Source organism: Coturnix japonica, chromosome 23 (genome assembly GCF_054131305.1).
Source record: "Coturnix japonica strain WE chromosome 23, WE-NBRP24, whole genome shotgun sequence".
Lineage (NCBI taxonomy): Eukaryota > Metazoa > Chordata > Aves > Galliformes > Phasianidae > Coturnix > Coturnix japonica.
In genome coordinates this window covers 8,705,729-8,719,088 of record NC_140685.1, presented here as the reverse complement: position 1 = coordinate 8,719,088, position 13,360 = coordinate 8,705,729, and the positions used below count along the sequence as shown (strand labels likewise).

The window sequence follows — 13,360 nt, the reverse complement described above, 5'->3', positions numbered from 1 at the left end:
GTCTGCAGGATATTGTTAGCAGGGCACTAATTAAAATTCTCAAAAGGCAGAGAACACAAACACCTACAACCCAAAGCTCACAATTGCAGGGTGATTTTCAGTGGGTTCTTTGAAGACTCAGAAACATTGTTTGAATAGGATTTGTTGTGCTGAAGAGCTGATGTTTTCTCTTCTCTCCCAGGAGCCCCTGAGGCGCCAACCAATGTCTGTCTCATGGTAACAAGCAGTACATCACTCACTGTCACCTTCCAAGAACCTCTCAGTGTCAACTCAGCTGTGGTGACCAAGTATAAAGGTATTGGATTTAGACATCTTTCATTTGCCTTAACAATCTGTAAACATTTGATGGCCAAGTGAAAAAGGCGTTTTCACTAGAAATGTCTGAATTGAGTTATTTTCATAATAAATGGCTATACAAGTAGAATTTTAAGATTCCTCAAAGAATAAGTTTTATTAAAAAAAACAAAAACAAACAGGCTTTCTTTTTCAGTGCTCAGGAGTTTGCTTGACTTACTGTAGTTAAGACATCAGCTCAGTGACTGGGTTGACATGAGTCAGCTATGCAATGCAGACTAACTTTTGGTGCCTGTGGGCTTCTGAAACTGCGTGTATCCTTGTAAATGCCAAACCCACACCACAGTTCCTTAAAGGAATGCCTCTGGAAGCTGAAACTTCTGGCAGAGGTATCATACAGCCCAACTAATTAGGTATTCCAGGGCTGCCACATCATTCTTGGAAGAGCCATACGTATGGAGTGGCACCAGTTAGTTGCAAAGTGGAATGAATAGGAAAATGCTTCCATGTGAATAGCTCTGTTGAGTAGAAAATAATTTCTATTCCATAGGAAATTCCAACTTAAAAAAAAAAAAAAAAAAAAAAAAAAAGTTTTATCAAAGATTGAAAGAAAAATTTAAATTTTTCCTGTTTAAGGGAACTTGCTGGTTCTCTAAAGTGATTGGAACAGTGAACTCCGTGTTTAATGGATCAATCTGCAACCTTCATTTTTAAGTAGGAACCTGGGTCCTTCCACAGGTCTTAAAAGCACTGTCCTGAAGATCTGAGGCCTTCTTTGCCTACTCCCAGGAAGAGCTGAGAGTGGAGACCCTGAAAATCCCCTTAAAGTGGGTTTTGATACATGTAGGAGAAACTGTAATAGCTGGGTTTGGGGCAGTATCTTTCATGTTTCTATGTATAGGTGTCATAGTGATTGCTTCTACAGGAGATAGGCAGAGAGCTACAAAGAGCAAGTACCCAATAGTTCATGGAGTTCCTCTCAAGGTGGGATGTGCTAGTGCTCAGCCTTCAGTGGCATTGCAAGCACCCAAAGGACTAAATGAGATTAATTTGGAAAAGGCGTATTTTCTTACCTCCCTACTTATAATTTGAGACACCAGTCATCATTGACTATGCTCAGTGCACTTTTTTTCATAGTGCAAGGAAAAAAACGAAACTCCCAGACATCACTAAAACAATCAAAGTGATTCCATTCCTGATAGCCTCAGTAGAAGGGTAAATGACTGTATTACACCTAGTCAGCCTTGCAGTGCTGCAGGAAGTGTTATTTGCAAAAACATCAAAGACCTTTAGGAGCCTAAATCGAATTTTCAACAATGGGTTGGGTTGCCAGGAAACTAAATTTCATTTAAGGGCTTCCTACTGCTTGATTTACTTCTGAAAGTGATACTTGGGCTCCTAAAAGACTTAATTCTCCTGAAATTATTAGCCTGCTCTTTGTAATATGCAGATCTTAAATAAGCCTGAAACGTTGTCCACACTCTCATTAGAACAAATATTGACATTTTCACTGTAAAGACAACTCCGAAATAGAGCTGATTTCTGAATCAGAATACTACTCCCTGTTTCTAAAGGTTGCAGTATTTTTATCTTGCTAACTCGATTGTGTTGAGTGTGGTTTGCATCTATCAGTTCTGCCCCCTTTTGGTAAGTACAACATTAAGAGAAATTTGATCCAACTTGACCTGACTTTCTAATCAGACGAGGTAGCATTGCTGTCATATTTTGAATTACTCTCATTGGTGATTGTTTCATGCTACATCATGTTGACAGTTCTGGCAGAATGTTCTTTTTAAATCCTCTGTCCCATGAGAACTGAATATTTATGGTTAGATAAAAAGAAAGATCATTAATAGCTCCTTTTGGTGACTTTCGGGAATTAATTAAGCATGGGCTGTAGAATTGCTTATTATATTATGGGGTGAGATTCTTCATGTTAGTTTTAGAGGCTGTAAAAAAGAAACAACTGCTCAAATGATCGCTTGTAAGAATGATTAGAACCAGCTCGCAATTAGCCTGAAAGGAGATCTTGGTAACATTGTCTGAGCATCTTTTCAGTCAAAGTATTAATCTCCTATCAAGAAAACCGTCCCAGTATTTTATTGATTCAGGGAAAAAGTAAACTGTTAGGTTTTATTTCCCTCAATACTTCACCATTTCTTTTTCTAATAAAAGATCAGGGGCATTTGTAGCAGTGTATAAGGAATACCTGCTCATTTACAGAAGCTAATAATGTTTTTTATATGGATCTGAATTAGAGAGGATAAAACTGACATCACTTTTGTTCAGTCTAGTTTTGTTTCCTGAAAGCACTGAGAAGCTGCCAATTCCTTTTCTTCTGTGTCATCCTTTCTTTTTTTCTTTTTCTTTTTTTTTTCTTTTTTTTTAAACATATTTTTCCAAAGCTTTACTTACTCAAATGTCATTTAGAAACTAGGCTTGGAACGTTATCTGTCTGCTATTTTCCTGTGTATGATCTTTTCCCTTGTTAGCTCTATAACTTACAAGTAATAATACAGGAGAATAATACTTTGCACTCAGTCTCTAACCACTAAAACCATCTCACTTCATTAGGAGATTTAATTTTAACCACACACGGTGAATGAGTATTGACTTTGGTGTCCCAGCTGGATGGCTGTTCAGCGACTGCATTCTGTTGAGCCATTGCTTTAAGGAGCCAGAGTATTCTCTACTTCCTCTCCTGGATTGTTGTTTAATGTTGCAGGCACCATCCTAATGGCTTCCTTCGGTTTCCCTCCAGAGAAGGCTACAACGTGGTGGTGGCTGATGTGAAATGATTCCTATGTATATTGTAACTTAGTAAAGTGTTTTGAGGCTGGAAGCAGACAGGCATGCCATAAATCAATAATAATAGTAATAATCTGCTCTGTGCTAGAGAAAGATTCAAAGCCAGAGACACCTCACCCCAGCCAGTTTTAGGAAGGATGTGAAGCATCACCATAATTTGGGAAGAAAAACCCATACCCTTGGCTAATCGTGCCCTAAAGCCAAACTTCACATCCCATCATGGAAGCACTTACGACCTACTTTAGTTTTACATCTCTGTAAACGCAATCAAAACGTTCTGCATCATTATACAAAATAACACCACAGTTTGAAGCTGGAGTGAACCTTTTTATATGTTTCAGAGCTACTCTACAGTCCCCATCTTGTTGCAGAAAGTCCCGGCAGCAGCAAAATGCACGTAGGCATTACTTGGCTCCTAGGAATAGCACAAGTGGAGCTGAGAAGTAAATGCTTGATGGGACTTATGAGACCTGTCGTCTTTTGCTAATTAGCATTTCCAGGTATCATGAATTCCATACCATGCGGGAACACAGGGAAATCTGTTTGTTTAGAAGAAGAATGTTGACAAGTAGTTTTATTGTACTTATTTTCTATTCATTTTAAGCCTGATAGTTATTTTGCTTTTGCAGTGAATAAGTACATGTTAACACAGTGCTGAACATCACCTACTTGGAAGGACCACTATGCAATAGAAACTCTCCATTTATATTTTATTTAGAGTTTTTCAACAAACATCTCTATCCCTTTTTGGAGGGTAAAAAGAAAAAAGAAAAAAAGAAAGAGCTTGTATAACTGAAGTTGAGCTAATTTGTTTATGAGATGGGAACTATTTGTATTTGAAAAGAGATGAAGAGAGAAAAAATCTGATCCATGTTTGATGTAGCAAACAGAGCTCATCTTCTCCCTGGATGTAGCTGGGGACTTGGATTCCAAGTTATTTTCCAGATAGAGATGCTAAGCTGTCTAGCCCACTTTTGTTACCTTTTTAGTTAGTTACTTTAACAGAATATTTCCTTTTAGTCAGGACTGCCCAGCTGCCTTCTAGGATTTCTGTTGGATGGAAAGATCTTTTTATTTTCTTTGTCAGTGTAACATAAAAAACATAGTTGAATTGCAGTGTTTGATCAAGTTTGGTATTGTAGGATAGGAAGCTTCCTGCAGTGACCCATCCAGTACTGCCCTGTGGACTTGGCTCCAGACTGACTTGGTTGGTCTAATAGATAGAGCTTATATGAAGGCTGAAGGATATATGTACATACAGAATCTCCAACTATTTTCCCTCTTTGGGGGCAACTGATCATTCACATAGCAGTATCAGAGCAGAAAGCAGCAAGCTTGTGCTTTGTTTGATTTCTAGAAGAAACCTGGTTATGGAAAAGAATACTTGTAGAAGTGAATCTTAGATATGAAAATGGTGCTTTAACATTAATACCTGTTGATCTTTGTACTGCAGATGATACATCACTGCTTGCTTCTGTTCCAGTTTAAAGAGGAATTAAGTAGTATTCTGCATCAGATTTGATCTTGAAACCCTTTTCACTTATTATTCAAAGTTTCTTTGTATATTTTGAAACTCCTTGTTTCTTTCCCCAGAATGGTTCTTGCTCCATAAAATGGAAAGAGAGAATACTTTCCTTTGTAAGATATTTGAATTTATCCCGCTGAATAGGTGTGGTCTGATATTTTTTACAGTACTTCATTTATGGCATTTTATTAGGTCTCCTGGGCACTTTATTTGCACATTACATTTTGGTAGCTAACAGAACTGTGCAATTCAACTTCTATTTTTATGCCTTGTGCGTATAGAAATGTATAAATGTTAGAACAAACCTTTCTATTTCTAGCTCATGTTAAGGACTGTAGTATGTGTTGGACTGGAAAAAAAAAATCTTTTATGTTAAGTTTGCTTGGCATTTAAAAGCACCTTTGAACATGAATTACATATTAAGTGATGATGTATTTAACTGATGGAGTTGATCAGACACCAATTACTCAGTTTAAGCATTCTTTCTGCTTTCTGCTTTCTGTTTCATAAGGATTTTGAGCAACAGCTCAAGGTGAAGGGCGATAAGAAAAAACAGACCTATAGGCTCTGGTTTTGTCCATCTTTGGTGTCCAAGAAAAAGGCTCATATCATGATGTTGCTGACTTTCAGACATTGCTTTATTTTTTATACTTGCTTTGATTCATTAGCATTAATAAGTAATTTTAACTATGATTTGCTCATGTGCTAAGTGTTTGAGCTTCCAGTCTGTAGGCTGGGCACAGGAGAGCTGGTTTTCCCATAGTGTGACAGGACTGGAACTCAAGACCTTCAGTTTCTTTCTTGAAGGAGGTTCCCAGACTTTTTGATCCAGGAGTTTGGAAATATTCCTTGTTAGAGACTTGATGGCATCAACTGCTAATAAAATAGATACTTAGAAATAATGTTTTCACAAGGATTGAAAACAGTCATTTTGCCACAAGAATTTGATACTTCTTTAGTGATTAAATTGGACCCACAAAACAAATACAGATTTGGAATCGGGTCTTTGGATCTGCTTCAAGCTCCTATCTTGTGTGCTGAGCTTAAATTACAGGGTATACAGTTTTCACACGAATGCTCAGTTCACACATGAACGCACAATCAATTTATGCCTGAGCACTCTATTTTCTCACATCTGAGCACCCAATTACTTCACACACGAGTGCTCCTGTAGCTTCTGCCTGAGTACTGTGTTGGGTATATATTTGCATTGCAGGTTACTGTAGCCAAGGTCCACTGGTATGGGGGGCAGGGGGAAGAGGGGGGCTGGGTCTTGGAGGTTCTGGTCACAACTGGCCCAGACAGGTCCAAAACCAATTGAGACCTCATTGCTGAGAGTAACCCCCTGCTAGAAACAAGGGAAGCTGAGACTAGGAAAGGAGGAGGGTATGTGTTAAGTGTTAAATTGTTTATGTTTCTCTCTTCTCAGTCTGAATTAGTGATTACATTAATTGTCAATAAATGAAAATAAGTAAAAACAAGACTGTTTTGCCAGTGGCACCTGGCTTTAGTGCTAGGGAGAGGTGAATGATCTTTAAATTAGTGTAGGGATTCATTTATAAAGAAATAAAAGCCATAAATATGAGTAATTAACATCCATTCAACAATGTCTCTCTTTAAAAATGTATTACAGGAGGACCAGAAGAAAAGCAGTGCAATCCCGTTAAGCAGATTAATTGAATTAGGGTTTGTGTATTTACCTTCTTTGTTAACAGTGCTATACAGTGTTCCAGTATGTCTTGTACATTTTGATAGATTACTTTTTTGTTTGCATTTGCCCAACCAGTCATTATTAATTAGATTTTAATGTATTATGGTTTGGGAAGAAGCTGAGCCTAAGCCATGCATGCTTCACACAAATGAGTTGTCCTTACTTTCATAAACCTCCCCACTGGCTTTGGTTACACAGATTACATGAGTGGAACGAATCCACTGGGAGTGGAAATTCATAAGATCAGAGCCAAGCCTGCTATACCTTCCTAGGACATGAAGCCTTTGCATAAGAACCCCATTTATTCTCCAATCCCTTTTCATAGCTCTAGTGTGTATTTTCTCTCACTTTCCTTTCCACAGCCAGAGTGGGCTGTGTTGGTCAGAGGAAGGCTGAGGCACAAGCCTTGGTTGTTATCACAGTGCCAAGTTGCATTGTAGCTTTCTAACCAATATTGTCCCTGCCTACATTCTAACCAGACAGAATTCTCCTTATTTCAGATGGTGTAATTCATTGTGCATAAGTGGATGGGTTACATGCTTCATGCAGAAAACCAGATCCATGGGAACACAAACTAACTCCTCAGTGCCAAACTTTTTTTCTTCCCTAATAGAAGCACTGTGAGATCTCTGTGGGTCCCCTGTGCAGTTGATATAACTTGCCTTTCTGCTCTCGTTCTGTGCAGAATTTCAAAACATGAGATACATAAAGAAAGCCTGAACCCAAGTCTGCAAAAATTGGGTTCTTTTTGAGATGAAACCTGGAAAGGTTAGCTCAATGCAGCCAGGGGGAACTGACTCAACAGACAAAATGTGAACAAAATCGACAGTATTGTTGTCTGTCTGAGCTGGTAAAGCTGTGCACACCAATAAACCGGTTCCTCCTGGCTGCCTTGTTGGCTCAACTTGCTAAGCTGTAAGTGTAAATTGTTATAATTATTTCGTAAAGATCAGCAGGCAGCAAAAGATGGCATGAAGGGATTTCTGGCATTAGGGCTCTCCTTCAGTTTTACATTTCAAAGGAAACTGTTGAACAATGCAATTATTTGTTTGGAGGCCCTTGGGAACACAAGCCAGGATCACAGTGTCCTTCAGCCTGGGCCCTGGACTCAGGGAGGAAGGGAAGGAGAAAGAATCCTTGCTGCATTAAGAGTCTGGGTTAAAAGTCACAGTGACACGATGCTTTCCCCAAAGTCACTGCAAGTCAGTAGTAAATGCAAGAGTAAAAACCAGAATTCCATCTCAGTACACTATTCAGTAGACGCTATCAACTTAACAACCTAAGTCATGGCCCTGGGTCTAATTAATCTACTCAGCAATTCAGTGAATAATTTAAGTGCAAGCAAAATAAATGCCAAGAGAAGTGACAAATTCTACAGTGGCTTGAGCTATTTACTTTAGCAGGGAGAAGGTGTTTTCCTGAATGACTCCACAAAAGGGCTGGGAGGTGTTTTGCACCTTCACTTTTTCCCTTATCTGTCTGTCAGTCTTTCTGGTGAGCTGTTTAAGGTATACTCAGTATAACAGGGATACACTGAATAGAAAAGAAACAGGTGAAAACAAACTTGCTTCTTTATTTTAAAGTGTATGAATTGAGCATTAAAAAGGAAGGAAAAAAAAAAAGCACACACACAACTTGGCCACAAGTAGGTTACATAACTTAAGCCAGTCTAAAATTATGTGCCAGCAATTTACATGAGTTTTATGTAACTGTTTATACTGCTGTTTATTTAAAAATTACTACTTATCTTGGCGACCGCAGCAACACATCGTGCATTCGCTAACTCTGGAATACAGGGCACCTTCATTAAAACACATAGTCACCAATATATTAAACACACAAAAAACCCCTGCTCTGACATAACGTGAAGTGTCAGATGGAAAGCCGCAACAGCGAAGACATTCAGCGTTCACGACAAAGCAGGCCTGTGGGGTGTTCAGAACAGGACTGGAACATGCTCCATCCTTAATTCACCCAACAGCTTTCAGGTCCTTTACAGCACAGTTGGTACAGTCTACAAGACCAGCTCTTGTTCCTGGGCTCTTATAAAGGACCCTCTTCATCTTCAGGTTTTTATACTTGCATATTTTTATATTGGACTTTTAAAGTGCTGAGGGCAACCAGCCTTTTGTTCTTTCTTAAAGTACCAAGTACTTCAGTTACGCAGATAGTTGTTATTTTTTGTTTACTACCAGAACAGCCTCTTCCAGCACTTTCTGTCTTGGAAAGTAAGCAAGGCTTTAGCAGTGTTGCCATGCTGTGTTGCTCATGCACAGAGTTGCATAGTTTTGAGATCCTGGTCCATCACCAGGGTGAGTAGCTCTGTGTTATTCTGCATAACCAGAAAATGCAAGAAGCAGTAGCCTGTATCATGGTATCATGAGTCAGAGGACGATGTGCTGTCAAAAATAACAATGCTTCAAATGCGTCCAAAGAACCAGCCCATGCCTGGATTCTCTCTGGTCCATAGAACAGCTAAAAACTTGAGAAACTCCAGGGGAATTTAATGCTGCTTATTTCACCCTTAGCTGTTGTTCTGTGCTAAAGCACAACCTTAGCACTGCCCCTCATGCTGAGAAACACACTTGTCATGCTTGGGATTTCAGTGAGGACAGAATTTGCTGGCAGAATCTCTCTTGAGTGACACTACCTTGATTTACACGACCCTTCATAGAGGAAAATGGTGTCTGAAGTGACTGCACGTCTGTTAGTAACGTGTACAGCAATTCAGGAAGGGTTTCTCTCATTTATCCTTCTGGAAAATAGAGAATGTCTTAGTCTGCAGCATGTACACAATGTCCTCAAAGATTTAATAGAGCAGAGTTATAAACCCTGAAAAATCACGGTTTATAATGGAAACTCTGACAGGCCATCAAGTTTAATGGCACTTATAAGCACTGCTATAATTAAATCGTCAACAAAAACCTACAACATGGTACAGTAACAGTCTCTAGATTTTCATACTAATGCACAGAGATAGCTCCCATTAAGGTTGGCAGTAATTAGATATTTAAAACCCAAGGAGAGTAAGAAAAATATACACTATAAAGTTCAGACAAAACCAATATCCTTTTCATTTCAGCAAATACAAAGACATTGCTGAACATGCTGTGCATTCACAAATGGCAGTCAAAGGAAAGGACTGGCTTGGAAGAGAAAGGAAAAAATTGTGCTTTTTGGATAGATAAGATGGTATAAGATAAATACTAAGATAGTACATATAGAAAATAGTTTTTGAATCTTAAGGAAAAATATTTTGGTAGATTTTCTGCTGAGTTGTAAATCCAGAAGAGTGGTGGGTTTTCCCCTATTGTTACAAAGAGATGAATTTCACTGTTTGTGGTAGGTTTTCCTGAAAATTTGAGTCTGGAAATAGAAGTTACTGAAGCTCAGAGGTACGACTCTGGGATGAACCTTAACTAACCATGGTATATGTTATCACTAAAATAAAATTCAGAAGGTGGTTTTCTTATCTACAGCCATTTGTTCTCATTTTGCACATATCCTTTTTCTAAAACCATGTGGTAGTTTTTCATGGTCAGCATCCATTTTCATTTCTTGCATTAATTTTGGCAAGGAATAAGGAATAATACAGCAAGACTGCTGAGTTCATACCCCTTAGATGGGAATATGAGCAGTTGTTACAAACTGATGGGAATGCTTTGGTGAAGGTACCCTTTGTGATTCAGGCTGCAGGACAGGTTGGGAGGGATGTGCCGGCCCAGCACCACTTAATTCACAACAAAAAAGGATGAAATGTAGTAGGTCCTTGTGGAGCTCTTTAATTTCAATGGCCACAGCAGAACCAGGCTTGGACAAGGGAGCCAGAGCCCACTGAAATCAATAAAGAGACTTCTGAGAGTGCTTGATCTGGTCCAAGGAGGATGTTTCTATACCGAGTTGCCAGGACCAAGTGACTGGAGTTTTGTGGTCCTGTGGAACCCAAAGGACTCTCTTCCTATGCCTACATGTTTTTCCCTACACAATTGCAAAACAGTGCTTTTTGTTGGTTTGTATAAACTGCCTAATGGAATTAGCAGGTCCAAATCTTTTACCTAGTCTTTTCCACTGCTTCCCTTTCTTTAAAAGGAAATTGTTTAACTGAGAGCAAATGTTGATTGAATGTAATTTGTATTGCAGGCTACTTTTAAGCATTCTTTCCTGAAAAGCTTTTGAGCAATATTTTGCTTTTCTCTCTCATACACAGAGTTATAATTTAATTACTGTGTAAAATTTTCCTAAACATTATTGCTAAACATGACTTTTAGTATCCACATGGAATGGTAAACTGCTAGGAGAAAAGTTAACCTGTGAAGAACTTTTATTCCTTTTGTTGATCTGTTACCTGATTCACTTTGCTTCTGCTGTTTGTTTCCTAGTGGATTGGAGTTGTTCAGAAGACTTTTCTCCTTTGGTTGGTGAAATAATTATGGATAATCTTCAGTCTTTGAGATGCACCATCACGGGTCTCAGAACAGTAAGTGCCAAATGATTCGTTTAGATCTTGATGCCCCCTGCTGCCCCAGTGATAAAAAGACACTGATAATTTGCATCCTTGGCTGTTGGTAACAACTGCAGAGTGCCTTTCTTCTAACAAGTTGCAGTCATTAAGCATAATATGTCTGGTATCCATGATCAGAAATTCACAAAGGAACAGACAGACAGCATGAACTGTTTTATAAGTTGGCATGCTTAGGATGGAGCCAAAAAGACTGGAATGAAAGCCGCTGTTTTCTGGATCACAGGGTAATCCTAGTGCAGATCAAAGGCTCGTGAAAGTTCTAGTCCTGACTCTGATGACAGATAACTGAAATAACTGCTCTTACTTTTCTACTTATTTCAGGAACACGTAGTTAATGGCAGTCATTTTCATTTTTGTTTTATTTTCATATACATGTTTTACATTGCTAAGAACTGGGTCAGCAATTGAGAAAATTGATAAATATTCAAGCAGAATAGTTCTGACCACGTGTCTGAGCACCTACTGGCTGTTCTGCACCGTTTGTGCAAGCAAATTTGGATTCACAAAGAGCCATGGTATGCATTTCCTCCGTTCTTCATTTTCCAGCAACAAAACAATGTAACTGGTTTTAAGTTAAAATCAAGCAAGCTTGCACAGTCTATTTCTTAGGCACACATTAAGAGCAGTGATTAGGGTGTGTTTGTCCATAATCTCTAAAGTATATAACATCTGTAAACAAAAAGCTAAACTTTGAGAAGCACTTTACATTGGCCTATATTTACACATCAAAAGGTCTGACTGTTTTCAGTGGTGGCCAAGCAGAGCTTCTTCAGTTACTGTGCTCATAGCAAGACTAATACTACAGCAGAAATGGGACTTCTTTATTCTTAAAAGTCTGATTCTAAGAGCACTGCTTTGGTAGGAGAGTTCACAATTTGTCAATCATAATTGATGGTTTTTGTTGACCCTCTGCAAATCACCTGCCCTGTAATCATTGTGCAGTTTTTCAGTAGTTCGTGGTGCATCAGTTGACATCCTTGAAAGCTACTTGAGAGATTTTCAAAGAAAGCAGTTTTGAAAGGGCTACTCTGCAGTCATTACAGCCATAATTTCAAGTGAAGTACAAGTTTTGATTCCATTTGTTGCCTTTTGCAGGGCCAGAGGTATTACGTTCATGTTTCAGCATACAATATGAGAGGATGGGGACCTCCACGAAGATCTGCTCCTGCATATGCTTCTCCTTCAAGTAGGTCGAGCTTCTTTGCACTCTCAGTTTGGTTATTCATGTTGCTTTTTCAGAATTTCTTTCTCTTCAAAGAAGAAAAGAAGGCAAGTATGCTGGAGTTCATCATTTAATTACCGTGTCATTTAGAAGGGAAATAAATAAAACTCAACTTCTTCTCCCCATCCCTGAAAAAAAGAAGATACATAATATCTCATCCAAAAGCATTTCTTCTGTTTCAGACTTAGGACAGGTTTTCCCAGGCTCAGTGCAAATTTTCATTAGCAGTTATTAATCTGCTATAGTCACGTTGTATTGTTAGTCACTTTTCCAGACTTATTATTCATTGCTAAGCTGGCTCTGTATATTACAGCTTCCCTTGTATTGATTAGTGCAGTAAAGTGGGACTTTTCATTTTATTGCATTAGCACCTGTTTTTATTAGGCTAATGTAACAATTTAATAACCTTGAATGCTAATGTGAGAAAACTAAGCAACGGTGCTAATAGAGAGTGTGGAATAATCAAAGCTGAGGCAGTATCACTATCCTATTTTGCTACAATTTTGCTCCTGTTTACCATGGAATAAAGCCAGGGTGTAGTCTAGTCTAAAGAAATATTCTGTTTGCAAACAAATATGAGCTACAGTAATGGCAGAAAATTCTACTCTTGGCTATGTGGATAACTCACTACTATGGAGTTGCACTGAATAATTTAGTGGCATGCAATTACCCTGACCGTACTCAGGGGTAAGTACATAGGATTTGGGCCCACAAAACCAGAACTTATGCAAGCTGAGGAACAAGACTCTTCTGCAGTAGCTGGCAGTTATTCAGCTAAATATCCCCGAAGAATAGGGCACTCCTAGTAACACTGGTTGTATCTCAAGCTGTAGCTGTGTGTGATACAAACATTTGCTTTGAGTGCATTGCATTGTCTTCCCTGTCTATTTCTTGTCCGTTGTTATTAACCTTCTGACAATACATGACAGCTCCAAAGCTTTGGGTTGTGAGGAAAGTTTTGCTTCAGATTTCAGTGCATGTGGCTATGTATGTGTGTTTCCTTCGCTGGTGAACATGGAAGCATTAGACAAGCTCAGCTCACTGCACATAGATAGCCAGCAACAGTGCGGTATTTCCATCGAGTACCCTTAGTGACACATGCTCAAGCTTTCCAACAAGTGGGATGCTCACAGCCTAAGTATAAAATCTTTTCATTAAGTAATATTAACATCAGAATTTTAGCTTGAGAGTCAAGATACTGGTGCAGTTACTGAAGGCAGAACTTTGTCCATGTGGATCCCTTCACCATTAGTTTTGAGAGCTAGCAGACTTGTGCTT

General features: G+C 38.8%; 1 protein-coding gene across 2 annotated transcripts in view; it reads left to right on the top strand.

The window, feature by feature from the left end:
- The window catches only part of ANKFN1 (ankyrin repeat and fibronectin type III domain containing 1), an 86,060-nt gene that overhangs the window by 42,610 nt on the left and 30,090 nt on the right, over nt 1–13,360 (top strand). For both annotated transcript variants that reach the window (XM_085523144.1, XM_032448272.2), the window contains exons 6-8: nt 182–295; nt 10,718–10,815; nt 11,956–12,046. In XM_085523144.1, coding sequence (XP_085379270.1) covers nt 182–295; nt 10,718–10,815; nt 11,956–12,046 — 303 coding nt within the window. The remainder of the gene's footprint in view (nt 1–181; nt 296–10,717; nt 10,816–11,955; nt 12,047–13,360) is intronic.